The sequence below is a fragment of the Lacerta agilis genome, chromosome 16, assembly GCF_009819535.1.
Source record: "Lacerta agilis isolate rLacAgi1 chromosome 16, rLacAgi1.pri, whole genome shotgun sequence".
NCBI classification, from domain to species: Eukaryota; Metazoa; Chordata; class Lepidosauria; order Squamata; family Lacertidae; genus Lacerta; species Lacerta agilis.
In genome coordinates this window covers 6,079,533-6,106,810 of record NC_046327.1, presented here as the reverse complement: position 1 = coordinate 6,106,810, position 27,278 = coordinate 6,079,533, and the positions used below count along the sequence as shown (strand labels likewise).

Sequence of the window (27,278 nt, the reverse complement as noted above, 5' to 3'; positions counted from 1 at the left end):
CTTTGACTGGACTCAACCGTCTAGGGGTCCATTACCTTTTTACCTTAATTAATCTAGCACCATTGGTGCGTAGGATGCTTGGAATAGTAACATAGGTATAATATTTAATATTTATTATTTATACCCCGCCCATCTGGCTGGATTTCTGGGTAGGTAGGTCAACAATCCTTCGCAATCCAAATTTAAATCAAGGTTGGTGGTAGGAAAGGAAAACAACAACATGGGGAGGGTAAGGAGGGAGAGGTTAAGACAGGGGTCAGCAAACTTTTTCAGCAGGGGGCCGGTCCACTGTCCCTCAGACCTTGTGGGGGGCCGGACTATATTTTTTTGGGGGGGGGAATTAATGAATTCCTATTCCCCCCACATAACCCAGAGATGCACTTTAAATAAAAACACACATTCTGCTTGTGTAAAAACACCAGGCAGGCCCCACAAATAACCCAGAGATGCATTTTAAATAAAAGGATACATTCTACTCATGTAAAAACACGCCGATTCCTGGATTGTCCGTGGGCCGGATTTAGAAGGCGATTGGGCCTCATCCGGCCCCCAGGCCTTAGTTTGGGGACCCCTGGGTTACGATAACAAAGGAAGAATAAGAGCAAATGCAGTCATTTCAGGTGGAGATGAGTTGCAGGGAAGGGTTGGGGTTTGTAAAGGGAACTTTCACCACTTTTGGTGTCCTGGGAAGGAAATCCTGGGCATGAGTGGCAGCAAGTGAGAATGGGGAAAGACCAAAGAGACCTTCGGGGTGTCTTTAGATGGCCAAGAAACATCACAAGCAGAGACAGCTTAGGGCATGAAAGCTGAAAGACGCCAAAGGCATTTCATTAATAGGAACCCCACTTTCTGTTTTTGTAGATGTTGATGAGTGTGCTGTTGGCTCAGACTGTGACCCGCATGCATCCTGCCGTAACACAAACGGTTCCTACTTATGTGCCTGCATCCACCCTTACACAGGAGACGGCAAGAAATGTGCAGGTACAGGGGAAGGAGTGTTAAGTAACGGGTTCTGAAAGGAGAGACTTGCCCAGTCTGTATTCCGTAAACATCGCAGAATTATATTTTTGCGCTGGAATAAGGGAATTTCCCGCAAAAAAGGGAAAGTTGACAGCTATGGCAGCGCGGCGGCAGCGGGAGGCTCCATTAGCTAAAGTGATACCTCAGGTTAAGAACGGTTTCAGGTTAAGTACGGACCTCTGGAACTAATTAAGTTCATAACCAGAAGTACCACTGTATTCCCATGATCTTGTGAATTAGGCCTCCCCACCCCCAAAGTCGCCTGCTTAAACGTTGCATGATTTGTTTTCATTTTTAAGCACATGAGCCACACCTGATGTCAGTAAGCTCTGTTTTACCTTTTATCTGATTCCAAAGAACCAGTGAGGTGCAAACACCCAGGAGACCCTGAACACGGCCATTCGCACGGTGACAGCTACAGTGTTGGTAGCGAAATCAGTTTCTCCTGTGATAAGGGCTACCAGCTCAAAGGAATGGATAAAGTTACATGTTTAGAGTCTGGGGAATGGAGTCACCAGATACCGCACTGCGAAGGTATATTCTGCGTTCTTATTGTGTTAGTACAGATCTAGAACCATTCCACTTGGAAAATGTTAGGCACTTGAATGCCTAGTTGGCTGGAATTGGCTATTTATTTATTTATTTAGCAAGGTTAATATACTGTTTGATCAAAAAGATAATCTCTGAGTGGTTTGCATAAAGTGGTTTTCTCTGAAAAGTTTTCCAATGGTTATTACAGTCGTACCTTGCATTTCAAACAGCTTAGTTCTCGAACATTTTGCCTCCCAAACGCCGCAAACCTGGAAGTGACTGTTCCGGCTTGCGAACTATTTTTGGAAGCCGAACGTCCGACGGGGCTTCCGATTGGCTGCACGAGCTTCCTGCAGCCAATCAGAAGCCGCGCTTCGGTTTTCGAACGTTTTGGAAGTCGAACGGACTTCCAGAACGGATTCCCTTCGACTTCCAAGGTACGACTGTACTTGACAGTCCATAAACCTCCTTCTGCCTAAGTTGATATGGGCTGCTCCCTTGAGGACGTAACTACGATGAGGAAGTTCTCTCTTGAGATGATATTCATGTAGCAATCCGTTATGGTTTGCCCTCTCCCATATAGTACACCGGGCTCCAGCTCTGCTGTCATTTTGGCACCAAGTTAAGACCTCACTGTTGGCCTGGGCTTCCTCAAGTTGCTAGCATTAGTTTCTGCTGTTGTAAAGAGTTGGGTTGGCTTAGCTTCAATAAGATCCATTGTGAATGAGCTACCGTTGATTTTAGGTATGTTTTATCTGCTCTGTTTCTTAGGTTGCTGGTATTTTAATTGATCTGCAATCTGCCTTGAGATCTCAGGATGAAGGGCCGGTTAAAAATATACTAAGTAAATACATATGTAAAATATTAAGAACACAGCCACATCCAGGCCTTTTTTTCCAGCTGGAATTCAGTTCCATGGGATTAGACAATGGAAGTTTAGAAATACAGTGAATGTGGAGGATAATTTAAAATGATAAATTAGATTTGTAAGTTGGAAAAGTATTTAGTAAAAGATATATGGAAAATGTAAGAAGGAGAGAAAATAATATGGGGACTAATTGGCAATAACTGTAAATTAGGGTTAATTTGGGAATCAATGGGGGGGGGAATCGGGGAAGTCTGCGAATGTAAAAATGATATGAGTAATGTAAGTGGTTAAATTGGGAAAGTATTATTGATTACCCCAGTGAGAGGGGGGTTTGTTTGTATGCTCCTCTTGGTGAGAGAAAGGGGGGTTAGAAAAATTTAATCATGTATTGTAATTTGGATTTAATTGGAAAACCGTTAATAAATATTATTTTAAAAAATAAAAATAAAAAAAGGAATTCAGTTCCAGCACCTCTCAGGTGGCACCATTGCCATTATAAGAGAACAAGTGAGGTGTTCGTGGTGAGTTTCTGGGACCTCTTTTCCTAGAAAAATAGCACAGAGGCACAGACGTAAGCAGACTGCAGAGTCATTCCCTCTCACAAAGGAATCCTGGGAACCCATGGTTCTGTGACCAGCGAATTCTCGTCACATTCCTCAAAATACAACTCCTAGGATTATTTTGGGTGTGTTTAATAACAGTTTGAGCTGTGTATGTGACCTGAGAGGGCATGGGGTAAAGTAAATATCTCTCTTGCAGCTTCTTTGCAGAGCTTAGTGACAGGATCCAGAAGTGGTCTGGGTTATTTAGTTATTCTGTAAATAAGCCATCACCCAAGGCTTTCTGTTCCTTGCTGAATCTCTGTGCCCCTGTTGCTATGAAAGTGAGGGAGCTCATAGTACAGTATCCCAGAAGAAAGAAAAAAGAGAGTCTTACTAGATTTTAATATGAACTAGCCCATTTTCACACAGCTAGCCGTACAGTTCTACAAATCTCTGCTCATTAGTAAGACCAACTGAGTTAAATTATGTTAATAAGAATGTGTGTGTTTTTTATTTGATTTCTTTAAAGCTGTTTCCTGTGGTGTCCCCGTTGTTCCAGAAAATGGTGCAGTCGATGGCTCCAATTTTACATATGGTAGCAAAATAATCTACAGGTAGGAGGATTGCACATCAAATAAATCATAAGTTCAGCATTTGGAAGGACTTTTTGCTGAATTATTATTATTATTATTATTTATTTACTGTTCATATAGGGTCCATGGATGTTTTCTAAATGACTACTCAGTGCATATAGTTATCAATAAGTATGACATATTTAAAATTTCCATGCTCTCTACCTTGAAACTATTCAGAAACTATTCAGAAACAACAGGCACCACTGAAATAAAAATGTGTTGCATTTTATTGCTTCTTATAATAAAAGATTTGTTGGCACAAAAAAGATGCAGAATATTGTGATCATGTTTTAAATTATATGCCCTACATATGATTATGCAATGCATACGTTATTTTTTTCAGTTGTATGCACTATGTACAATAAATGGCATGGTAGCTAAAGCTACAGCTAAGAATTCCAAAGAGCAGAAATCATATACAGTCATACCTTGGAAGTCGAGCTGAATCCGTTCCGGAAGTCCGTTCGACTTCTGAAATGCTCGAAAACCAAAGCACAGCTTCTGATTGGCTGCAGGAAGCTCCTGCAGCCAATCAGAAGCAGCGGAAGCCGCACCAGATGTTCAGCTTCCAAAAGAATGCTCAAAAACCAGAACACTCACTTCCAGTTTTCGATCGTTTGGGAGCCGGGACGTTCGACTCCCAAGGCATTCGGGAGTTGAGGTATGATTGTCCTTTATTTTCAGTTTTTCTACAGTTCCATACTATAACATCTGCCCAGCCTGGTTTTCACTTAAGATTCTAAACAGACAGCTAAGGATAACGACAAGAGTGCCACAAGAAATCTAATTTTATTGCATCACTAGCCAATGGAAATATGTGATGTGTATCTTGGTTTGCTCTGCAACCCCTCAGAAGTCTGGGAAAGGAGGACAGTCTTGTGGTCCTCAACTTAATCCATAACGAGTAGTTGCAGACCACTGAACTGGATACAGTATTTGCTCTCCCCAAAAGAAGAACTCCTCCTATCTTTTGATCCAAGGATCTCACTGCCAGATGTGACGTTTTTCAATTTGCTGCCCCCCCCCAAAAAAAACACCGCCCTATACTTTTCTGAAGGTTGCCCTAATCCTATGGAACGGATTCCTGAAGAATGCAAGAGACTGCCAGGGAAATTGGCAAAAGTTGGCTCCCCCACTCTTCCACCAGTGAGAGCATCCTTTGAGCAGTAATTGTAACCACCGTGCAGCAAAAGTTGAACACATTGAACATCTGCTGAATGCTATGGGGCCACTTGATTCCACCCATAGTTTTTCAGTGGGGGGGGGAAACAACTAAGACCGTTGGAACTAACAGAGATGCAAGGAAAGTGCAATGCTCTTGAACCTATTTTTAGCTTGCTTTCTTGTCTCAATACAGGTGCAATAAAGGATACAGTCTAGTAGGCAAAGAGGAATCGGTGTGCCTTGCAAGTGGCACGTGGAATCGTTCTTCCGTATTTTGTGAATTAGTGAAGTGTCCCCTCCCAAAGGAAATAAGCAATGGGAAATATATAATGAGTGGCGTGGCATACCTTTCGAATGTATCGTACACCTGTGACACAGGTTACAGGTAATCAAGAAACCAAGATGCACTTAGCATATTATGTGTATTTATATATACAGTGGTACCTTGACTTACGAATTACTCGACATACGAATTTTTCGACTTGCGAATGGACATTCGTTGGCGGTTTTAGATGGGATTGACTCGACTTACGAATTTTTCTGAATTTTTCGTTTCCAATGCATTTCTATGGGAAAATTGCTTTTTTCCGATTTACAAATTTTTCGACCTACGAATGTGCATTCAGAATGGATTAAATTTGTAAGTCGAGGTACCACTGTGTGTGTGTGTGTGTGTGTGTGTGTGTGTGTGTGTGTGTAGAACTGGAGTGCTTTGAACTGAGAGGAAGTGCTTCTGCAAAATGATTCATCTGGCTTTTTCTTTAATCTTCAAATATCTGCCCATGTAAATTGGTGATACTCATGGAAAGGCCATGTAGAATTAGTCATCTTCCTAACACTGAGCTCATTCTTCTTAGCACCAGTCTTTAGGCATGTTTAAAAAGCTTCACCAGGCAAAATCTCCAAATTATCTTATGATCAAAAGGTTTGCAATTACAACTTGACACCCACTAAATACTTTATTGCTTCATAATTAATATTAATATTTCTTTTAAAAAAACTGTTGAAGACTCTGAAGCACTAGAATTCAGAGTTAAATATGGTGACCGGCGCCAGCTTGGATGTTATAGTGATTTGAAGAGAACAGGAAATACGTATTTAAGCTTGAATATCTACCGGTATTTTGAGCTTTAAAAAATCTTGAATGTAAACTTTCTTAAAAAACCAGAATCATTCCTACTCGGCATTACAGGTTTAGATATTCCTAAAAATATAAGAAAAGTTTTTTTATATGCCACCACTGCTGCAAGGGTACTCAGGGCGATGTATTGGAAGACTGATAAAATCCCCACTAGATCAGAATGGTTATTGAAGCTGACAGAATATGCGGAGTTAGCCTATCTTTGTGAAAGAATTAGAGATAAACGTAGGCCGAAGTTCATTTTAGAATGGGATTGTTTCAAGAGATACTTAAAAAATAGTTGCTGCAATCTGAATACGGTAATAGCTTTTGAGTAAACACTGTAAGGTAAAGGTAAAGGGACCCCTGACCATTAAGTCCAGTCGCGGACGACTCTGGGGTTGCGGCGCTCATCTCGCTTTACTGGCCGAGGGAGCCGGCGTACAGCTTCCGGGTCATGTGGCCAGCATGACAAAGCCGCTTGTAGCGAACCAGAGCAGTGCACAGAAACGCCATTTACCTTCCCGCCGGAGTGGTACCTATTTATCTACTTGCACTTTGACGTGCTTCCGAACTGCTAGGTTGGCAGGAGCAGCGACCGAGCAACGGGAGCTCACCCCGTGGCAGGGATTCAAAAATTTATTGCTGGAAAATGTATATACTTTTTGTGACGACTGATGTTTTTTGATGGGTTGGTAATGATGATTATGAGTTTACGTTGTACAAATATAATTATGAACAATAAAGCATATAAAGGAGAGGGGATAAAATACTTATTTGGACTGTGGCTGCAGAATGCAGAATTTGTTATATCCCTGGGCACATTCCTTTACTCCCTGCCCTCATGCCACCTTCATGTAGAATTTTGGAAACTGAATTTGATGTAGATGTTTTATAACTTTAACTTCTTTACGGGCTGTTTCTGCCGCACCACTGCAGTTGGGTTGCTCATCTACTCTCATAACATGTAAAGAAAAATCCTTCTAAATGGCTTCATATTCCACAGCAGCAAAAAACAACCACCATTACAAGATCTGTTTCACTTAATTTCTTTTAAAAATAAAATAAAATAATGTAAGTAAAATATGTGCCTCCCCCCTCTACAGCACTGTTTTTCAACCACTAGTGTGCCGCGAGATGTTGCCTGGTGTGCCGTGGGAAAAATTGAAAAATTACTTTATATATAGTCAATATAGGCACAGAGTTAAATTTTTTAACATTTTCTAATGGTGGTGTGCCTCGTGATTTTTTTTTCATGAAACAAGTGTGCCTTTGCCCAAAAAAGGTTGAAAAACACTGCTCTACAGTATTGCCGCAAACAGATTTTCTGTATATATTTTTAATCACACACACACACACAAAACATGTCCACAATTCAGCAAACACAGCAAGACCTACCGGTATCTCTGTGCAACAAATTTGCCCACCTTCTGAACCATGAAAAAAGGCATGTTGGATGTCTCTGCTGCAGGGTGAAAGGTTATGTCTGCCCCTCTTCATGCATTGTGGGACTTATCTGCTGGGTGGTATATTTTTGCACAAATATAAAGTGTCACTTTTTTTAAAAAAAGAATTTTGCATTTGCCAACTTTATACCCAGGGTGTGGCTTTACATCTTTTGCTTTAACCTTGTGCTCTCAAATTGATGGTTGATTAAAGTTAAACATGTTCAAGGAAAGAAATGTTAATGGATGTTTGTGCTTCCACGTGCACCTCTCACGATTTCCCCATTTCCATTGGTTTCGTAGCCTGCAAGGACCTTCCGTCCTCGTGTGCGAAGATTCGGGCGGCTGGAGCAGCCTCCCTCCAGAGTGCAAAACAGTTTCTTGCGGTCTCCCTCCTGTCATCCAAGATGCCGCGGTCACTGGGAGCAACTACACTTTCGGAAGCACCGTCACTTATACGTGTAAGGAAGGGTATGTAAAGGAGCTCTATCGGACTGGAACTCTCAAAAGTTGCCGTACTGCGAAGCAGAGATGGGGAACCCGCGACCCTCCAGTGATGCTGGGCTCCAACTCACAACAGCCCCAGCCATGCCCTTGGCCAGTGGTTCAGGATAATGGGAGCTGTAGTCCAGCAGCATCTGCAGAGCCACAGGTTCCCCAACCCTGCCATAAAGTGTGGTGATTATTGTAGATCTCATTGCGGAATCCATGCTCCTGTGTCAGATAACTGAAAGGTAATATAGAGCAGTAGTGGAGAGCCTCAGGCCCAGGGGGTGCAGAGAATGTGGCCCTCTAGACCTCGCTATCCGACCCTCAGGATTCTTTGCAGGCCGCACCCCTCATGGGGTGCTTTGTACGGCTGGGGGATACCTGGTTTTCCGCATCATGATGTATAGCGGCTAAATACCACAATATGCTGATATATCACGTTGTCTGGCTCTGGAATGTATCTCAGCTGCTTGCATTTCTTAATACAGAAAGTATTGATCTGATGTGTAGAGATCTTTCCTATTCTCCTTAATTCAAGAGGGTTCTGGAAGCTTCTCTGTGTGAAAGAAACAAGCAGAAGGTTCATGATGTTTGGGTTATTCTTTCAGAGAAGCTGAATACATCTGGCTTAAACTGGTTCTCTTATTTATCTCTTTCACTCAAGGTCATGCTGACTATAAAAGTAAGGCCTGAAGGAGCCTGGATTTCACTCTCTCTTTCTATCTCTTTCCCTTCTGGTGTGGTGTTCTTTATGCTTGGTGTTAAGTTTTAAGTTAAGTCTGCTGCAAATGGATTTCTTATGGACAGGGCCAATCCTGAATGTACTGCATTTGTGACCATTAGGCTCATTTGCCTTCGGTAGCAGTAAAGCTCTGCTGGATGAAATATAATTGCCTCTGGTCTACTTCTTGGGGATCCTGCAATGTGTTTAAATTGTTACTCCCCCTAAAAAAAATTAAGTACATTTCAAAACTTTTACCTTGTACCTTGATTCTCGTTCGACTCCCAAAACCATTCAAAAAACAAGGCGCGGCTTCCGATTGGCTGCAGGAGCTTCCTGCATTCAAGTGGAAGCCGCATTGGACGATCGGCTACCGAAAAACATTCGCAAACTAGAACACTTACTTCTGCGTTTGCAGCGTTCAGGAGCCGATTTGTTCGGGAGACAAGCCGTTCAAGAACCAAGGTACCACTGTGTGACGTTAGAAGTCTGTTCTATTATGAGTCTAATGTTGTTTTTCCTTTCCATTCCACAGCTACACATTAATTGGCACCGAAACCGTGGAATGCTTGGCAAGCGGCAAATGGGACCTGAGTCACCAGCAATGTGTGGCCGTTTCATGTGATGAGCCTCCCCCTGTGGAACATGCCTCTCCAGAAAGCGGCCACCGCCTCTTCGGCGATATAGCGATCTACTACTGCACTGATGGGTACAGTTTAGCCAGCAATGCCCAGTTGCTGTGCAATGCCCAGGGAAAGTGGGTGCCCCCGGATGACAAAGACGTTCCGGAATGTATCGCCGACTTCTGCGAGAGACCGCTGCCTGCGCCGTACAGCATCTTGGAATCGTCAAACAAGGCCAAATTTGCAGCCGGGTCCGTTGTGAGCTTCAAGTGCACGGAGGGCTTTGTCTTAAACACGTCCGCTAAGATTGAATGCGTCCGGGGAGGGCAATGGAGCCCTTCTCCTTTGACTATCCAGTGCATTCCTGTTCGCTGCGGAGAACCAGCAGGCATTAAAAACGGTTATGCGATCGGCACAAATTACAGTTTTGGGGCCATCGTGGCTTACAGCTGCACTAAAGGGTACTATATCAAAGGAGAGAAGAAGAGGACATGCGAGGCAACCGGGACTTGGAGCGCTGCTATGCCCACCTGTCACCCAGTGTCCTGTGGAGAACCACCCAAAATTGCAAATGGAGTTGTTGAGGTAGTGCTAAGGCCTTGAGCACAGGCAGCATTATAATAATAATAATTTATTATTTATACCCTGCACATCTGGCTGGGTTTCCCCAGACATTCTGGGCGGCTTCCAACAGAATATTAAAATGCAATAATCTATTAAACATTAAAAGCTTCCCTAAACAGGGCTGCCTTCAGGTGTCTTCTAAAAGTCTGGTAGTTGTTTTCTTCTTTGACATCTGGTGGGAGGGTGTTCCACAGGGCGGGTGCCACTACCGAGAAGGCCCTCTGCCTGGTTCCCTGTAACTTGGCTTCTCGTAGCGAGGGAACTGCCAGAAGGCCCTCGGCACTGGACCTCAGTGTCCGGGCAGAACGATGGGGGTGGAGATGCTCCTTCAGGTATACTGGACCGAGGCCGTTTAGGGCTTTAAAGGTCAGCACCAACACTTTGAATTCAACACATTGAATAGTGCTCGGAAACGTAACTGGAAGGTTCAGTAGTTTAAAAGTCCAGGCCAGTGAACTTGGGAAAAATAATTAAAAGCAGAATTAAGGTGGTTATGGAAATGCATTAGTGTCTGAATCAGACTTCTAAAAATCAGATATGTGCAACTTAATCCAGTAAGTGCAGTGCTCTTAAACAGGACACTAAGAAATCCAGAAAACATTTCACTGGCTGAGTTTTCTGGTATTATTTTTTTTCTGCACAGATGGTGGGCAGATTTGTAGGGATAACCAAAAGATGTATCCAGTATCACTTTTTCCCATTCATCATCCATAAAAATGGTGAAAGGGGTATCAAAACCTGTTCATGTGTACAGGCACATTTATTTCGCTCTGAGTTTGTGTTCTGTTGATAATAATGTCTTTCAACATTAAATTTTTGGAGTTTTTGTTTCATCCGGTCCTATGAAACTGGCCGCACAGCTAATGCACCACCTCAGTTGCACAGAGAAAGACTGGAATTTGTGACAATCTTTAACTGTTTAAGGGGAGGGGCAGAGCAGGAATGGTAGCAGTTGTTCTTTGATGGTATGGTAGCTTTGATTCCAAGCCTTAACATTTATAAACTGTCAGAAGTCAGTGTTTATCTGCTAGGTGTGTGACTTTTTGTAACCCCTAAAGTTTGTTCTGGTCCGTTTTACAGGTTGCAACAGGACGTTCCTTTGGGAGCGAAGTGAGATTTCGGTGCATTGCTGGTTACCAGCTGAATGGAAGCGCCACATTCACTTGCCAAGCCAACCGTCAGTGGCATAGCGAAGCCTATCCTTCCTGCACACTTGTCACTTGCGCAAAACCACCTTCTCTCCGGCATGGCTTCAGCAAGGGAGAAAGTTTTGAAGTGGGAGCAGAAGTCAGGTTCTCCTGCGACGAAGGCTATGAGCTGATAGGAGATGCCTCTTGGACTTGTCAGAACTCTGGGGTGTGGAACCGAAAACAAAACCCCAAATGCGTCCCGACAAAGTGCTCCGAGCCGCCGCTAATTGAGAACCAGCTGGTCATGAAGGAGATGGCTGGCCAAGTAGGCGTGGTGTACTTTTCTTGCAAAGAGGGCTTCGCTTTGCACGGTGCCTCCGTATTGAAATGTTTGTCGTCGCAACAGTGGAACGATTCTTTCCCCGCCTGCCAAGCCGTACTGTGCCCTAGGCCGCCTTATATTCCCTTTTCGGACTCTGTGGTGTCTTCTCTTCATTTTGGCAGCACCGTGAGCTACACGTGCATGGATGGGTTTTTGCTGAAAGGTGTTTCTACCATTAGCTGCCAAGCCGACGGTACATGGAGCACCCTGCTGCCGGAATGCATTCCGGTGGAGTGCCCACAGCCGGCAGAAGTTCAGAACGGCATTGTGGACGTGCAAGGCCTTACCTACCTCAGCACTGCCTTGTATAATTGCAAACCGGGCTTTGAGCTAGTGGGGAACATGACCATACTTTGCGGGGAGGATGGCCACTGGCTTGGAAGGAAACCAACTTGCAAACCCATTGAGTGTTCCAAGCCCAGGGAGATTCAGAATGGCCGGTATTCGTACATTGATCTGCACTACAGGCAGACAGTTACCTACTCGTGTGACAGGGGATTCCAGCTTGAAGGGGAAAGTGTCCTGAGCTGCCTGGAGACAAGGGAGTGGGATGCGGAAATTCCCTCTTGCAGAGCTATCAACTGCGACCCTCCGCAGCCCATTGAGAACGGCTTCGTCGAAGGTGCAGATTACAGCTATGGCGCTATGGTGATATACAGCTGCATGCCAGGGTTTCAGCTGTCAGGTCTTGCCATGCAGACTTGCGAAGAATCAGGTTGGTCTAGCGATAGCCCAGTATGCCTGCCGACGGATTGTGGCCTTCCTCCCCATATAGATTTTGGGGGATATATAACAGTTAGCAGCAATGAAAAGCTTTTTGACCATGGAGGAGGGTTTGCAGAGGGGTTCCCTACTGCCAGCCCACCTTTCTACTCCCTAATACTTGATAACCAGAAAGACATGCAAAGTTATTCAAAGGCCATTAACACGCTGCCGTTGTCGGGGTACTTATATGGGACTATGGTGTTGTATAGCTGCTACCCTGGCTACGAACTCTTAGGGAATTCCAAGCTGGCTTGCCAGGAGGACGGCGTGTGGAACGGCAGTGCCCCTGTCTGCATCTCCAGTCGGTGCGAATTGCTGCCGCACCCAGAAAACGGCTTCGCGAATTTTACAGAGAACACGCTTGGTAGTTCAGTGAAGTATACCTGCAAACCAGGGTATAAGCTGATGGGTTCAGAAACGAGGCTTTGTATGCCCAATGGGCAGTGGAGTGACAAAGTCCCGACTTGCAAAGTAGTATCCTGCACGGGGCTTAGCAGGCCCATGAATGGCACAATAAGAGGGGAAGGTCGCACTTACGGGAGCGTGGTCCACTATGAGTGCGACCCTGGGTTTCAGTTAAATGGTCCAGGTAAGAGAACTTGCCAGGCCAATCAGAATTGGGATGGGGATGAGCCGATCTGCCTTCCCATTTCCTGCGGCCAAATCCCTAATTTAGAGAACGGCCAAGTGCTAGGAGAGGAATATACGTTCCAAAGACATATCGAGTACAGCTGCAAAGAAGGTTTCGTCCTGGAAGGGGACCAGAGGAGAGTCTGTCTTGCAAACGGACAATGGAGTGGGAGATCTCCACATTGCAGGATGATCCAATGTGCCGAACCACCGGCACTTCGTCACGGGCAGACTAGTGGGTCAGAATTTGGCTTTGGGAAGAGAATCGAGCATTGGTGTGATGAAGGGTATGTATTGCGTGGTGCATCCATACGTATCTGTCAGGCTGACGGTAACTGGGATAGAGAGACTCCCTTCTGTGAGTCTGTCAGCTGTGGGCCTCCTGAGGACATCTCTCACGGCTTTCTGAACGGCTCGGTCTTCACTTATGGGAAATATATAAAGTATATCTGCTTTCCTGGCTATGAGTTACAGGGGAACCCAGTGAGGCAGTGTATGTCTAATGGGATGTGGAATGGAACAGCCCCCTCTTGCCTGCCTTGCGAATGCCCTGTGCCCATGATTCAGAACGGGGCAGTTGTAGGCAACCATTTCAGCTGCGGCGAGAGGGTAGAGTTTCAGTGCCTGGAAGGTTTCAAGCTACTAGGACCCACAGAAATTACGTGCGAAGCAGCCGGCAGATGGAGTTCTGGCTTTCCGCACTGCGGGCAGATCTCGTGCGGCCCCCCGCCGACAATCCCCAACGCATTCATCAACGGGAGCAGCTCTGTAAACCAGAACGCCATCGTTTATAATTGCGAACTGGGCTACGTGATGCAAGGGAGATCGGAATTGACGTGCACGGAAAAAGGAGCCTGGAGCAAGCCGTATCCAAGCTGTAGCTTACTGACTTGCGGGCCACCACCTTCTGTCCTTCACGCAGTTGCCGTTGGAGAGTCGCAAGCCTATGGGAGCAAAGTCCAGTACAGGTAAGAAGAGTTCACATGCCAGTCTAAGAGTATTAGGCCTGGGCAATACCTGGTTTCCAGCATTGCGATATACAGGTGAAACTCGAAAAGTTAGAATATCGTGGAAAGGTTCATTTCTTTCAGTAATTCAACTTAAAAGATGAAACATAATATATGAGATAGACTCATGACATGCAGAGCGAGCTATGTCAAGCCTTTATTTGTTATAATTGTGATGATTATGGCGTACAGCTGATGAGAACTCCAAATTAACAATTTCAACTTTGGGGTTTTCACCAGCTGCACGCCATAATCATCACAATTATAACAAGCAAAGGCTTGACATATCTCGCTTTGTATGTCATGAGTCTATCTCATATATTAAACTCCAGTAGCTAATGAATTATGGTGCTGGGGGAGACTCTTGAGAGTCCCATGGACTGCAAGAAGATCAAACCTATCCATCCTTAAAGAAATCAGCCCTGAGTCCCTAGAAAAGACCCTGGTGTTGGGAAAGATGGAGGGCACAAGGAGAAGGGGACGACAGAGGACAATCCTACATCTTGTAAGGAGACATGGACACCCCCAACAGATCCTTGTTTTGTGTTTGCATGGTAAATGTATTTCACAAAGAATAAACGGTATTGGGGAAAGGAGATGGCAGTTGGCGTTTGGGAGTTGGTTGGTCATTTTGTCAGTTGATTATTTGAGAAGGTGGCTTCATGCAGGTGTTGTCTGGAGGAGTTTGTGAAGACAGGCAAGGTATGGATTAATAACTTTTGCACTGCTTTGAAGGAGCTTTGAAAACAAAAAGGATTAAACCCTCTCTTAGGCTCAAGGGAGTGAAATACATTGTATTCATTAATAGGTATGCGAATAATATTTGTTGTTCAACTGTTGCCCACCTGACAAGTAAATCTTTATCTTCAAGTCTTGTGTAAGGCATCTTATTTGATCAAAAATAGCTAAAAGGTGTACCTTAGGATTTACTTCAGCAGTTCAGAGCATGCAATATGTACCTATAGCTGGTGACCCCAGTGTGACTTACATGTTGCAGGTGTCTGGAGGGTTATGTGATGGAGACAGAAATGGATACATGTACCTGTCAGGAAGATGGGCACTGGTCCCCTAATAGTATCTCCTGTTGCCCCAGAAAATGCTCCCTGCCAGCAAATACAACCAATGTAATTATTTCTGGTGATGAATTCACTGTGAACAAGAGCATTACCTTATCATGCCAAGAAGGCTATATTCTGAATGGATCAAACACTTCCACATGCCAGGTAAAGGTTTGTCTTACTTTTGCTCTGTTTTAATCCTTGTCTTAATAGTCATATATCTGTGCCTACTGAAGTCATTCCTGAAGAGGAAAAAAATAATGTTATGGTAATACACCATGCTTTTCTTCTGCTAAATGAAAACTGAACTGCATTGCTGTTTTAAAAAATACTTATACGAAAATCATCCTCCCTCGTAACCTTTTTCTAACAGCACCATTCCAGACTGGCAGCGCAATCCTATGCATGCCTACTCAGATGTGAGTCCCAGTGCAAAGTATGGGACTTATTCCCAGGTGGCACTGTGGTCTAAACCACTGAGCCTAGGGCTTGCCGATTGGAAGGTTGGCGGTTCGAATCCCCACGACGGGGTGAGCTCCCGTTGTTCGGTCCCAGCCAGGGGCATAGCAAAGGGGGGGCGGGGGGCTGCCCCGGGTTCCATAATGGAGGGGGTGGCAAATTGTGAAGGAATTTTTTTTGAATTTTTTTTTTTTAAATGCCTGCTCCAAAGGTCTTATCTTACTATACTAGGGATTATATAGCTATATACGAAATTTCATGCATATCGGTTAATATCTTGACCCTCCTCCACCAAAATAGCTGTTCACTTGGCTGTTTTCCTATGTCATGAAGGCTGAAATTTCAGTTCAGAGAACGCTTACTGTTCCCAACCCTAACCCTGTGGAAAGCCATCAAATTAGACTTTAATTTGATTTTGAGATGTTTTTAGGAGGTAATTTAATTATTGTTTGATTTTATACCAATGTTATGTATCTGATGTTAGCCACCCTGAGCCCGACTTTGGCCGGGGAGGGTGGGATATAAATAAAAGTTTTTTATTATTATTACTTGTTATTATTCCTTTGTAAGAAAATATGAAATAATGTAAAACCATTTTTGCGGGGGGGGAATCAATGGGGGGTTTTCCGCACCAGGCACCACCTGACCCTCCAATGCATGGGGGGTGACAATTTTTTATTTTTTTTGCCCCCGGGTACCAATTTACCTTGCTACGCCCCTGGTCCCAGCTCCTGCCAACCTAGCAGTTCGAAAGCACGTCAAAGTGCAAGTAGATAAATAGGTACCGCCCCGGTGGGAAGGCAAATGGTGTTTCCATGCGCTGCTCTGGTTTCGCCAGAAGCGGCTTAGTCGTGCTGGCCACATGACCCAGAAAAACTATCTGCGGACAAACGCCGGCTCCCTTGGCCAGTAAAGTGAGATAAGCGCCACAACCCCAGAGTCGTTTGCGACTGGACTTAACTGTCAGGGGTCCTTTACCTTTATCTTTAAGTGTATATATAGGTTTGCACCCTTAGTGTTGAATTTAGAAGAAGTTAATTCTGTTATGTGAAAGGCAGGGCATTCCATGCCACTTCAATAAAACTTGACATATGAGAATTGTGTCAAATTATCCTCCTTAGAGAAGCATGGCCCTGCTCCTATTGAGTAGTGGAGTTCTATCCTTTTGTTTTTCTAGATACTGTACATTTCGATTTATATAGTTACTGGAAACTGTTAAACGACTTGATTAGCAAGCAACGGTTGCATCATTGTAATTTGGCATGGAACAGTTTATGCCTATAGAATTTGAAATATTTAGAATTAAAAATGCTATTCAACAATTTGGAAGAAATTCTTGCTGCTAAATAATGTCTACTCAACATTTCTTGATCCAAATAATGCTTTCTGTGTGAAGAAACACCTTTCTGCTGATCGTCAGATCTTTTGCTTACAACTTTTCTCAATTCCAAAATGTGCAGGATGCAACCCAGAACAGCACATGCCAATATACCTCTGACCCAATATACCCCTGACACCATTCTAAAAAGCCCATCATGCCTGACCACTGGTCCTGCTAGCTAGGGATGATGGGAGTTGTAGTCCAAAAACATCTAATAATAATAATAATAATAATAATAATAATAATAATAATAATAATAATAATAATCTTTTATTTATACCTCGCCCTTCCCCGCCAAACCGGGCTCAGGGCGGCTAACACCAATAAAATCACAAAAAAACATAAAACAATTCATTAAAATACAGATTAAAATACAATTTAAAATTCAATTTAGACTGCAGCCTCATTTTTAAGTAGCCCACCAATCACACCAAAAGAATGAAACATCAGGGTTATACTGAAACCAACCCAAAGGCCAGGTGGAACAGCTCCGTCTTGCAGGCCCTGCGGAAAGATGCCCTGGTCTCTTGTGACAGACCGTTCCACCAAGTCGGGGCCAGTACTGAGAAGGCCCTGGCCCTAGTTGAAGCCAACTTAGCATCCTTGTGGCTCAGGACCTCCAAAAAGTTATTATTTGAGGACCTTAAGGTCCTACCCAGGACATACCAGGAGAGGCGGTCCCTTAGGTACGAGGGTCCTATGCTAGAGACCCAGGTTTGGGAAACCCTGATCTAGCTACTACTCAATGTCCCAGTTCTTCAGTCCAGTCATTTCTTTAACTCTGCATATCAAACTTTTTTGTTGCTAGGCTGTTTACACTATATATATCTTGTAAAAAGAAAAGAAATGTGTTGCTTCTGTGTTGCTTAGCAAGCCATGGAGATACTTTCCCCCCCTCTTTTTTAGAATAACGGTAACTGGATGCCATTATTTTCAAGCGAGATCTGTTCTCCTGTTTCCTGTGGAAAGCCCGAGGCTCCAGAACATGGAATAATGATTGGCAACAGATACAGTTACAAAGACATGGTTCTTTATCAATGCAGTTCTGGTTATGAGTTGGAAGTAAGTCCATTCAATCTTTTCCTCATTCTGTTTGTTGGTTCGCATGTTTCCCAGTAGATGGCATGCTAGGTTTCAATCAGGAGGAAGCTCTTCATTGGGAAAAGCTTCTCACGCCCATCATTTGCACTTGAGAATAAAATACAGGTGTGCTGCATCGCTGTATTTTGAGTGTATCTTATTTGCCACTCATTAAACCACGGGAAATGGCAAAGCCATTCTTAAAAGAATTAAGTCACAAAACTATATGTCCAATGCACCATTCAAACTGGTACACCAGAAACTGGACCCAAATTGGGATGATTGCTTGCAAAGATTTAGTTGTAGGTCTGCATCTGTAAGACAGGAATTGTAGCTGGATCTCCACGTATAACACAATGAGGGGCAAATAAACTGGCAGTTCGGAGATGAGAGAGCTGTAGCATTTCAAATTGCAGGCAGCGAATCGTATTTTTGACTCTTGCTGTACAAAAACAAAACGAATCTGAACGTAGGAACGTAGCACACCAGGGAAAGGGCTGGGTAAGAATTTTTCAGCCTCAGATGCTATTTTTTTTATTTGAAAAGAGATCTTCATATGAGGAAGCATTTGAAAACAGCATTCCACAAACCTGCAGTTTGACATGGTACAGTAAACTCAACATCTTCAGGATCCCGTCATTCTGTTGCTTTTGTAGATCAGTCCATTAATACCATGGGCTTGCCTTAATGTCTCTAATGCAGGGGTCAGCAAACTTTTTCAGCAGGGGGCCGGTCCACTGTCCCTCAGACCTTGTGGGGGGCCGGACTATATTTTGGGGAAAAACATATGAACAATTCCTATGCCCCACAAATAACCCAGAGATGCATTTTAAATAAAAGGACACATTCTACTCATGTAAAAAAACAATGATTCCCGGACCGTCCGCAGGCCGGATTTAGAAGGCGATTGGGCAGCATCCGGGCCCTGGGCCTTAGTTTGGGGACCCCTGCTCCAATGAATGAGATAATTATTCTAAAATACTTACCACGCAAAAAATGCTATCTATTTCTTGTTCATAATAATAACACAATACCTTGGGAGGGGAGAGTATTTGTTTATTTATTATTTAAAATATTTGTATGCTGCTCTTGTGTAAGCAACTTCCCAAATATTTCACAATAACATTAAAATGGTAAAAACAAAATATAAAAATATAAAAAGTTCCTTCCAGTAGCACCTTAGAGACCAGCTAAGTTTGTTCTTGATATGAGCTTTCGTGTGCATGCACACTTCTTCAGATACACTGAAACAGAAGTCACCAGACCCTTATATATAGTGGGAGGGTGGGGTGGGGTATTAATCAGAAGGGTGGTGGGAATGGGTGATTGGCTGATAGGTGTGGCTGATGGATTATACATGACAAAGCTATCTTTAGCCATCTCACCCCTTGCTTTTTCCTGTAAGACCAATTGCAGTTGTTAACAGTCGTCAACAGGTTTCCCACACCCATCAGCCAATCATGCAGCTGCTGGGTGACCTTCAGCTAGTCACACTTCTTTGAAGTCTCTCAGCCCCACTCACCTCACAGAGTGTTTGTTGTGGGGGAGGAAGGGAAAGAAGAATGGTAGCCGCTTTGGGACACCTTCGGGTAGTGATAAAGCGGGATATCAAATCCAAACTCTTCATAAAATAAAACCTACAGACAGCAACAGGGTTTTGTGTTGTGTAAGCTCCTATGATGTAAAGAATGGGCCCCACCTGCTACCATGCTCCCTAAAATATGACTGGTTTGCTCATTTCTATATGTAGGGTGCCTACATTCTGCATGTGCAAATGGCTTTAGATACTTATTAGGTCCATAAATTACCAAATTCTTCTCCTTCTTCTTCTTCTTCTTCTTCTTCTTCTTCTTCTTCTTCTTCTTCTTCTTCTTCTTCTTCTCCTCTGCCCAATATCAGATTTCCTGTGAGAATAGGATATTTTGTGCTCTTTTCTGAATTATTCTTTTGCCCGATAGGGTGATGCAGAGCGTATTTGTGGAGCGGATAAACTCTGGAGTGGAGCAACACCAGTCTGCAGAAGTAAGCTATGCATTCATTTTATTATATGTCAAGCTTAATTTGAACATGGCTTCCCGCCCCGCCCCACCCCCACCCCAAGGTGCAATATTGCAGTATGTTGTGTTGCTTTTGCCATTGTAGCCCAGCTTCTTTCAAATTTCATTTGAAATGCATCTGGCCATTACTTTGAATGCGGAGTCTGTTTGGGTCCTATGCAGAGATTCTGAGACACTCCCCCCCACCCAACATTTTCCTAGTAATTAATCATCGGCAAACTCATCCATACCAGCAAAGTAAACAAAGCTAAGTACAGTTGTACCTCGGATCCCGAACGCCTTGCGAGTCAAACGTTTTGGCTCCTGAATGCCTCAGACCCAGAAGTGAGTGTTCCGGTTTGCGAATGTTCTTTGGAACCTGAACGTCCGACGCGGGTTCCGCAGGTTCCAGTTGGCTGCGGGAGATTCCTGCAGCCAATTAGAAGCTGCGCCTTGGTTTCCAAACGTTTTGGAAGTTGAAGAGACTTCCGGAAGAGATTCCGCTCAACTTCCGAGGTACCACTTGTCGTAAGAATTTAAGGTCTTTTATTTATATATATAATTAATTTACCAAACAAATAAGGCCACATGTCTGAAAACAGCACAGAAAGACAGGCCTCACTCCATTTTGACTCCTAGCTGGCCAAGTGTTTTCATCTGCAGGGAGGGGGTGAGAAGTCTCTGCCTGAGGATGGGCCATTTCCCTCACAATGGACAGCCATTAGCCCTACCGGCCAGAGAGGAAACCTTTTGTTTTTTAGAAATGTGTGTTGGGGGGGGGGTCATGGAGAGATGGCACAGGTGTGGAAAATTCCCAAGTTACCTCCTCTGACCCTCCCCAATTTGTGATGTAGCCCTGATGTATCGGGGGGGGGGTGGTCTTGGGTTACACCTCTTCTGTGATTGGATGCTGTTTCTGGGGGTGGGCTAGACTCCAGGAGGGATTTTGAAATGTCTTTATAAGAGCATGCTTGCTTTGTTCTGGGTCTTTTCCCCTGAAAAACACCGTTGTTGCAACAGCTTCAATGAAGATCAAGCTTACTAGCTGCTTTGCTTCTCAATCTTCTCTGGTTGGCCTCTGTTTTTGTTTTTTTTTACTCCTACCAATGGAGAACCTGCAAAGGACTTTGCAAGGGCTCTTGTGTACCCCATAAGGGAATAAGGGCAGATTTTTCCCATTACACACTGTACGGTGTGTGCACTCTATACTGAAAAGATCACCTGTGTGTTTTCCTTCAGAGATATCCTGTGGGCCCCCTGAACCAATAGATAATGGATCCGTTATCGGCAAAGGTTTTGTGCTTGGAGATGAAGTTCTTTACAATTGCGACCAGGGATTTGAGCTACAGGGGCCAGCTCGAAGGATTTGCCATGTTAACAAGAAGTGGAGCCCCTCAGCCCCTACGTGTGTGAGTAAGTAAAGATCAGTGTCTGTTGACAAAAGTTCTCCAAGTGAGAGGTATACCACATTAGGTAAATTTCAGTAGAAGCGTGAAGCTATGTTGGTGGTCATGTGCAACGAACCTCCCTGCCAACTTCCCTTTTGTTACTAAGTGTATTATATCTGAGGTGTTCCAGGTCACTTTTTCTATTCACCCCACCTCGATGCCTTGAGGTCCGTCCGTGTGGATAATCCCCTTTTATTATAACTAGGGATAACTTAGTAACGGGGTTCTCTTGTCCAGCTGTCGTGGCCTGGTATATATATATTTTGCTCTGGGCTCCTGGGTTAAGAATACCTCTCAGCTCTATCAGTTCTGGGGCTCTCTCTCATTAGATCCCCCCCCCCACTGTGTCAGTTAGCTAAACCATTTTAGCAACTGCGTAGCCTTACTGAGGTTTCTGCCCTTTTGCCCCTCCTGAGTGAAAACTCCACCCTGCAGGTCAGTTTTGTCTTTTCCCTGAGTTCACCTCCTCATGAGCATCCATATATGGCTGGACCAAATAAATGCCTCTTTTCTCTTGGCTCAACAAAAACAAGTCTTTATTTACTTCAGAACATCATGTTTCAAGTACTTCAATAGTTCATCAGCTTAGTTACATCTAGAATATATATTTTTTTTCAGTATAACCGACTAATCTTCATCCCATTGTAGCCTAACCACCACTATTCTGGCCCCACACCCCTCTTCTTCCCTGTCTCCACACACACCCTCCCTCTTCTCAACTGTTCCCTCCTTTTAAACCGTGGATCGCCCCGCCCCCAAAGGATGAACTGTCCGTCAAAATGAAGGTGGATTAACTCCTTCTGCGCTAGGATGTAATAACTCCTCCACCCTAGGGCCAATCCGTCACATCATGTAACAAGGGAGAGGGAAAGAATGGGTGTTTTAGTTTCCCCCCAGAATTGTTTCATTAGTCCTAGTGTTATATTTATTGCTTATTGAAGCTATGAATTGTCCTTCTACCAAAAGGGAGCCCAGAGCAACGCACAACAAACAATAGAAAAGTGTAGAAAAGTGCTTTCTTCTTTCTGTCCTGAATCTTCCCAACTTCATTCAACAAAAATCCATTCCAAACTGTTGTCTTATGGAATCTCTCCTTCTGATATACTAAAATTAGATCTAATTGCAGCTAAAAAGGTCATCAAACAAAGATTGGAGGAGGTTGATTTGCAACAAAATCTTACTACAGGTGGAGGGACGTGTTCTCCGATAAATCTGGGCATTACACCTCGATATCTGTCTACCTTATCGGTTGCGTCGCACAGATTCGCATTTGCTAGAGCCAGATTTAATGTGTTCCCCTCAAATGTTCTGAGCATTAGATTTTCTAATGGTAAAACCTCTGTTTTATGCGCATGTGATAACAAATCAATAGAATCCCTTTACCATATCTTGTTAAATTGCCCTTTATACAATGTTCCCCGATCAAGGATTCTGAGTTCAATCATTCTGGAAATTGTTGCTAAACCACCTGAATTGCATCTAGCTTATCTACTCCAGGACATCGACGCTTATAGAACATTGCAGGTTGCCAGATTCCTGATTTCAGTTCTTTCATATAAAAGACTTCATGGAATGCTTCATGACTATTAAAAATCTAGTAAATTCTATGTTCCATCCTTATCTTTAAGGCCATAATACGGTACATCTAGAGCTTGTACGTAATGCGAAAGAGATTATGCATTGAAATATTTTAGTTGATATTTTAGAATGTAAAATGCTGTTTTTATTTATTGATCTGTTTTACCTTGTGGGCTTATAGCCGAATATCTTATCTATTCCCAGCTTCATTCGGTGTCCCCCAATTTCTAGTGTTATAAAAGACGAAGGAAAACCTCCCTGTGTCCACTTTCCCTACAGAACCGTTTCCTGCTGTTAGGCATTAGACCAGGCATAGGCAAACTCGGCCCTCCAGATGTTTTGGGACTACAACTCCCATCATCCCTAGCTAACAGGACCAGTGGTCAGGGATGATGGGAATTGTAGTCCCAAAACATCTGGAGGGCCGAGTTTTCCTATGCCTGCATTAGACCATGACCTGGTTCGCTCAACACAGTAAAACAAACTGTGGCTTATTGGGACTGTAAGAACACATGGTCCCACACCATGCTAAGCCAAGCCAAGGTTTTGCTTACCATATCGTTCAAGCCCTGGCTCACGATTCACTGACCACAAGCTTCTTTTCTCTTGCAGGCATAAGGTGTGAACCACCTCCAAGAGTGGAAAATGCATTGCCTGTAGTCGTAGAAAACACATACTACAGAAGTAACATATCCTTTGTATGCAATTTTGGATATCACTTGCTTGGACCCGAAAACATCACTTGCTTGGCCAATGGAACCTGGAGTAAACCCTTTCCGTCCTGCAGAGGTGATTTTTGGGTTGTGTTTTGCATTTGTGAGTGTCCTGCTAGTTTTCTTGTGGCTGGGGACACTGGCGATCTGTTCATACACCATCCTCTTATGCCAAACGAGTGAGAGGTCCCGATTGTCTTCACAGAAATCCACATCTTCAGAGGGGGTGTTGGGGAGCCCTGATAGACACTCGTTGCTCTTCTGATGCTCCTCTTGTTAAAACGATTCATTGCAAAGAAACAGTTGTCCTAATTAACTTGCCATTGTTTAGAAACCAGATGTGAAGATCCGGAATTCATTGAGAATGGGAATGCTCTCTATGAAAACAACACAGTTGGCAGCAGGGCTGCGTATTATTGCAACAGAGGGTACAGCTTAGAAGGGGAGCCCATTGCAGAATGCACCGAAGCAGGAACGTGGAGCCATCCTATACCTCAGTGCAAACGTATGTTCATTTCTCAATAATGGAAACTAGCTTTACTTTGTATCATGCAAAAGTTGTGAAGTCTGATTTATAAAACAAAGTACTTCTAATTTGGTGTAGGCCTTTTCACCTTCGGTGAAGTTTATCAAGGTTCGCCCACCATAAATAAGAAAATAAACTAGAATGTTCTACATTCTCTGTAAAGGACTTTACCACATTAAAAGGGACACAGGTGGCGCTGTGGTCTAAACCACTGAGCCTCTTGGGCTTGCCGATCGGAAGGTCGGCAATTTGAAACCCCGCGACGGAGTACACCAGTGCAAGTAGATAAATAGGTACTGCTCCAGCGGGAAGTTAAACGGTGTTTCCGTGCGCTCTGGGACTCAGCACGGTGTCCTGTTACGCCAGAAGCGGTTTAGTCATGCTAGCCACATGACCCGGAAAGCTGTCTGCGGACAAATTCCAGCTCCCTCGGCCTGAAAGCGAGATGAGCGCCGCGATCCCATAGTCACCTTTGACTGGACTTAACAGTCCAGGGGTCCTTTACCTTAGCTTCGACCTACCACATTAAAGACTACATATTGGAATTTAGGTACAGATTTTGGGGCTAGGCACTGTATCATGTTGACTAAACTACATCTAATCCCCTGCATTTTATGGCTATGGTGTTCCTGAGCATTGTGGCATAGCCTTTCCACAACCATCATTCCATTCTCCTTAGAAAAGGTTAGACTTCAGAGCGTAGCAAAGGTGTTTTGAGCCAGCCAGGCATGTGGTCCAAACCACACATGATAACTGGAAGAGATCCATGAGGACGATATTTATCACCCACGCTTTGCCGCAATGCTGTTCACAACAATGCAAAATACAACATTGAAAACAGTTTAAAACAAATTACAATCACAAGTAGGGTGTTTTTAAAATAGATCTGATCACGCAAATGGAAAATGTGACTTCCAGACTGTGAGGATGGCGGCAGAGTAACCAGACGTGTTAAATTTGACTCCTACATTTTTCACTTTTATTGCTTTCATTGCTATATCTGTTTGGTGACTTCCATGCCACCATTGGCAGGGAGGGCAAGATCCATTTCTTGTTGACGTATATATATATGGATGAGTACCACACTGTTAAACATACACTTAAAATAATGGACAGAATGCCTAAATGAATAGGTTACAGCTTTTGTCGTGGACTAAATACTGTATAAATAAGCTTTCAGTGGTAGCGTAATTTAACTAAGTAAGAATATGGAGAGCCATTGTGGTGTAGTGGTTAAGAGCGGTAGACTCGTAATCTGGGGAACCGGGTTCGTGTCTCCACTCCTCCACATGCAGCTGCTGGGTGACCTTGGGCTAGTCACACTTCTCTGAAGTCTCTCAGCCCCACTCACCTCACAGAGTGTTTGTTGTGGGGGAGGAAGGGAAAGGAGAATGTTACCCGCTTTGAGACTCCTTCGGGTAGTGAAAAGCAGGATATCAAATCCAAACTCTTCTACTCTTTTTTACCATCTGCATGTTCCCCCCTCTTCCTACGGTTAACAGCAAATCCGTGCCCTGTGCCATTCATAATCCCAGAAAATGCCCTCCTATCGGAGACAACTTTTTATGTCGGGCAAAAGGTATTTATCAAATGCCGAGAGGGCTATCAGCTACGAGGGCCGTCTGTCATAACCTGTGATTCTGATGAGGCATGGACTCCAACTAGAGCTAAATGTGAAAGTAAGTAATATAAAAATGCCAAGCGACTTTCGTTTTTATTGAGAATAGCTCTCAACATTAAGCTCCTCTCTCCTCTCTCCTCCACAAAACCATGTCGCCAAAGAGATTTTATAGGCCAGTCTGCATTAATTCACGTTCAGGTGAAAGTGCCGATTATCATATCAACTGGTGTCAGTAGTGATCTGAGAGAGATGGACATGCCTTGAAATAATGGCTAGTCTTCTGCCTGTGAAGGCTCCGATTCACATTTTGGGTATTATGCAAAAGTAATGGGGAAGGACAAGGGCGTAGTGTGGGGGGCCATGGCCCTGGGTGCAAGATTGTGCCGGGGCGCAAGAAGGCACCCCCATGTAGGCACCCCCTCACTGTTCTGTGCTGTGCCTGGGGGGCCCCACTCGGCCCTACACACAGTGCAAATGGAGGGAGTAGCCGGTGCTTTGAAGTCCCAATGAACTCCTTGGCTGTTGGGGCTTCAAAGTGCCATGTGTCCTTACGCCAGCTGATTGACAAGTGGACAGCCCCACCCACCTTTCTGATTTGAGCAGCAGCTGGGAGGGACCATATGGGAAGATATAAGGAGCCCCAGCCTGCCAACCAAATCCATATGCAAACAACCATGTGCCTGGAAGTCAGGCATGCTTGCACATCCATAAATGCTGAAGTCAAATATGATATTCAGACTAATCCCGCCCCGCCCCCCCCCAAGCTCCCTGAATAGTCTTTTCAGAGTCAATTTGTGACGTGCTTTACCATTTAAATCACAGTTTCGTTATTGTGTCTGTTTAGAGATATCTTGTGGACCACCGGCTCACGTGGCAAATGCTTTGGTTCGGGGAACGTTTTATCAGTACGGAGATGTGGTGACATACTCGTGCTACAGCGGGTACATGCTGGAAGGCTCCCTCCGAAGCGTTTGTTTGGAGAACGCAACCTGGACAACACCACCAGCTTGCAGAGGTAAATAGGCCTTTGCCCTAACAACTGTGCCAGAGGCCCATCCTGCCACATTCTCTAGCAATTGTATGATAGGTAAAGGTAAAGGGACCCCTGACCATTAGGTCCAGTCGTGGATGACTCTGGGTTTGCGGCGCTCATCTCGCTTTACTGGCCGAGGGAGCCGGCATACAGCTTCCGGGTCATGTGGCCAGCATGACAAAGCCGCTTCTGGCGAACCAGGGCAGCGCACGGAAACGCCGTTTACCTTCCTGCCGGAGCAGTACCTGTTTATCTACTTGCACTTTGATGTGCTTTCAAACTGCTAGGTTGACAGGACCAGGGACTGAGCAACGGGAGCTCACCCCGTCACGGGGATTCAAACCGCCAACCTTCCGATCGGCAAGCCCTAGGCTCGTGGTTTAACCCACAGCGCCACCCACGTCCCTCCAATTGTATGATAGGCGCCCTCTAAAAAGATTTTTCCAGAGGTTTCCCCAGTGTCCACTGCTAAAGAAGCACTGTCTATATATTATTATTATTATTATTATTATTATTATTATTATTATTATTATTATTATTATTAATACCCTGCCCATTTGGCTGGGTTTCCCCAGCCACTCTGGGCAGCTCCCAACAGATTATTAAAAACACAATGAAACATCAAACATTAAAAACTTCCCAGCTCCTG

General features: G+C 44.2%; 1 protein-coding gene across 1 annotated transcript in view; it reads left to right on the top strand.

Annotated features, from left to right (window-relative positions):
* Positions 1 to 27,278, top strand: part of SVEP1 (sushi, von Willebrand factor type A, EGF and pentraxin domain containing 1) — a 130,202-nt gene that overhangs the window by 88,140 nt on the left and 14,784 nt on the right. Inside the window, exons 32-46 of the mRNA XM_033173957.1 lie at positions 862 to 981; positions 1,378 to 1,554; positions 3,491 to 3,575; positions 4,954 to 5,145; positions 7,629 to 7,796; positions 9,071 to 9,743; positions 10,863 to 13,657; positions 14,694 to 14,919; positions 17,501 to 17,656; positions 19,633 to 19,696; positions 20,950 to 21,123; positions 23,349 to 23,525; positions 23,781 to 23,954; positions 25,478 to 25,654; positions 26,441 to 26,611. Of these exons, the coding sequence (XP_033029848.1) occupies positions 862 to 981; positions 1,378 to 1,554; positions 3,491 to 3,575; positions 4,954 to 5,145; positions 7,629 to 7,796; positions 9,071 to 9,743; positions 10,863 to 13,657; positions 14,694 to 14,919; positions 17,501 to 17,656; positions 19,633 to 19,696; positions 20,950 to 21,123; positions 23,349 to 23,525; positions 23,781 to 23,954; positions 25,478 to 25,654; positions 26,441 to 26,611 (5,529 nt within the window). The remainder of the gene's footprint in view (positions 1 to 861; positions 982 to 1,377; positions 1,555 to 3,490; positions 3,576 to 4,953; positions 5,146 to 7,628; positions 7,797 to 9,070; positions 9,744 to 10,862; positions 13,658 to 14,693; positions 14,920 to 17,500; positions 17,657 to 19,632; positions 19,697 to 20,949; positions 21,124 to 23,348; positions 23,526 to 23,780; positions 23,955 to 25,477; positions 25,655 to 26,440; positions 26,612 to 27,278) is intronic.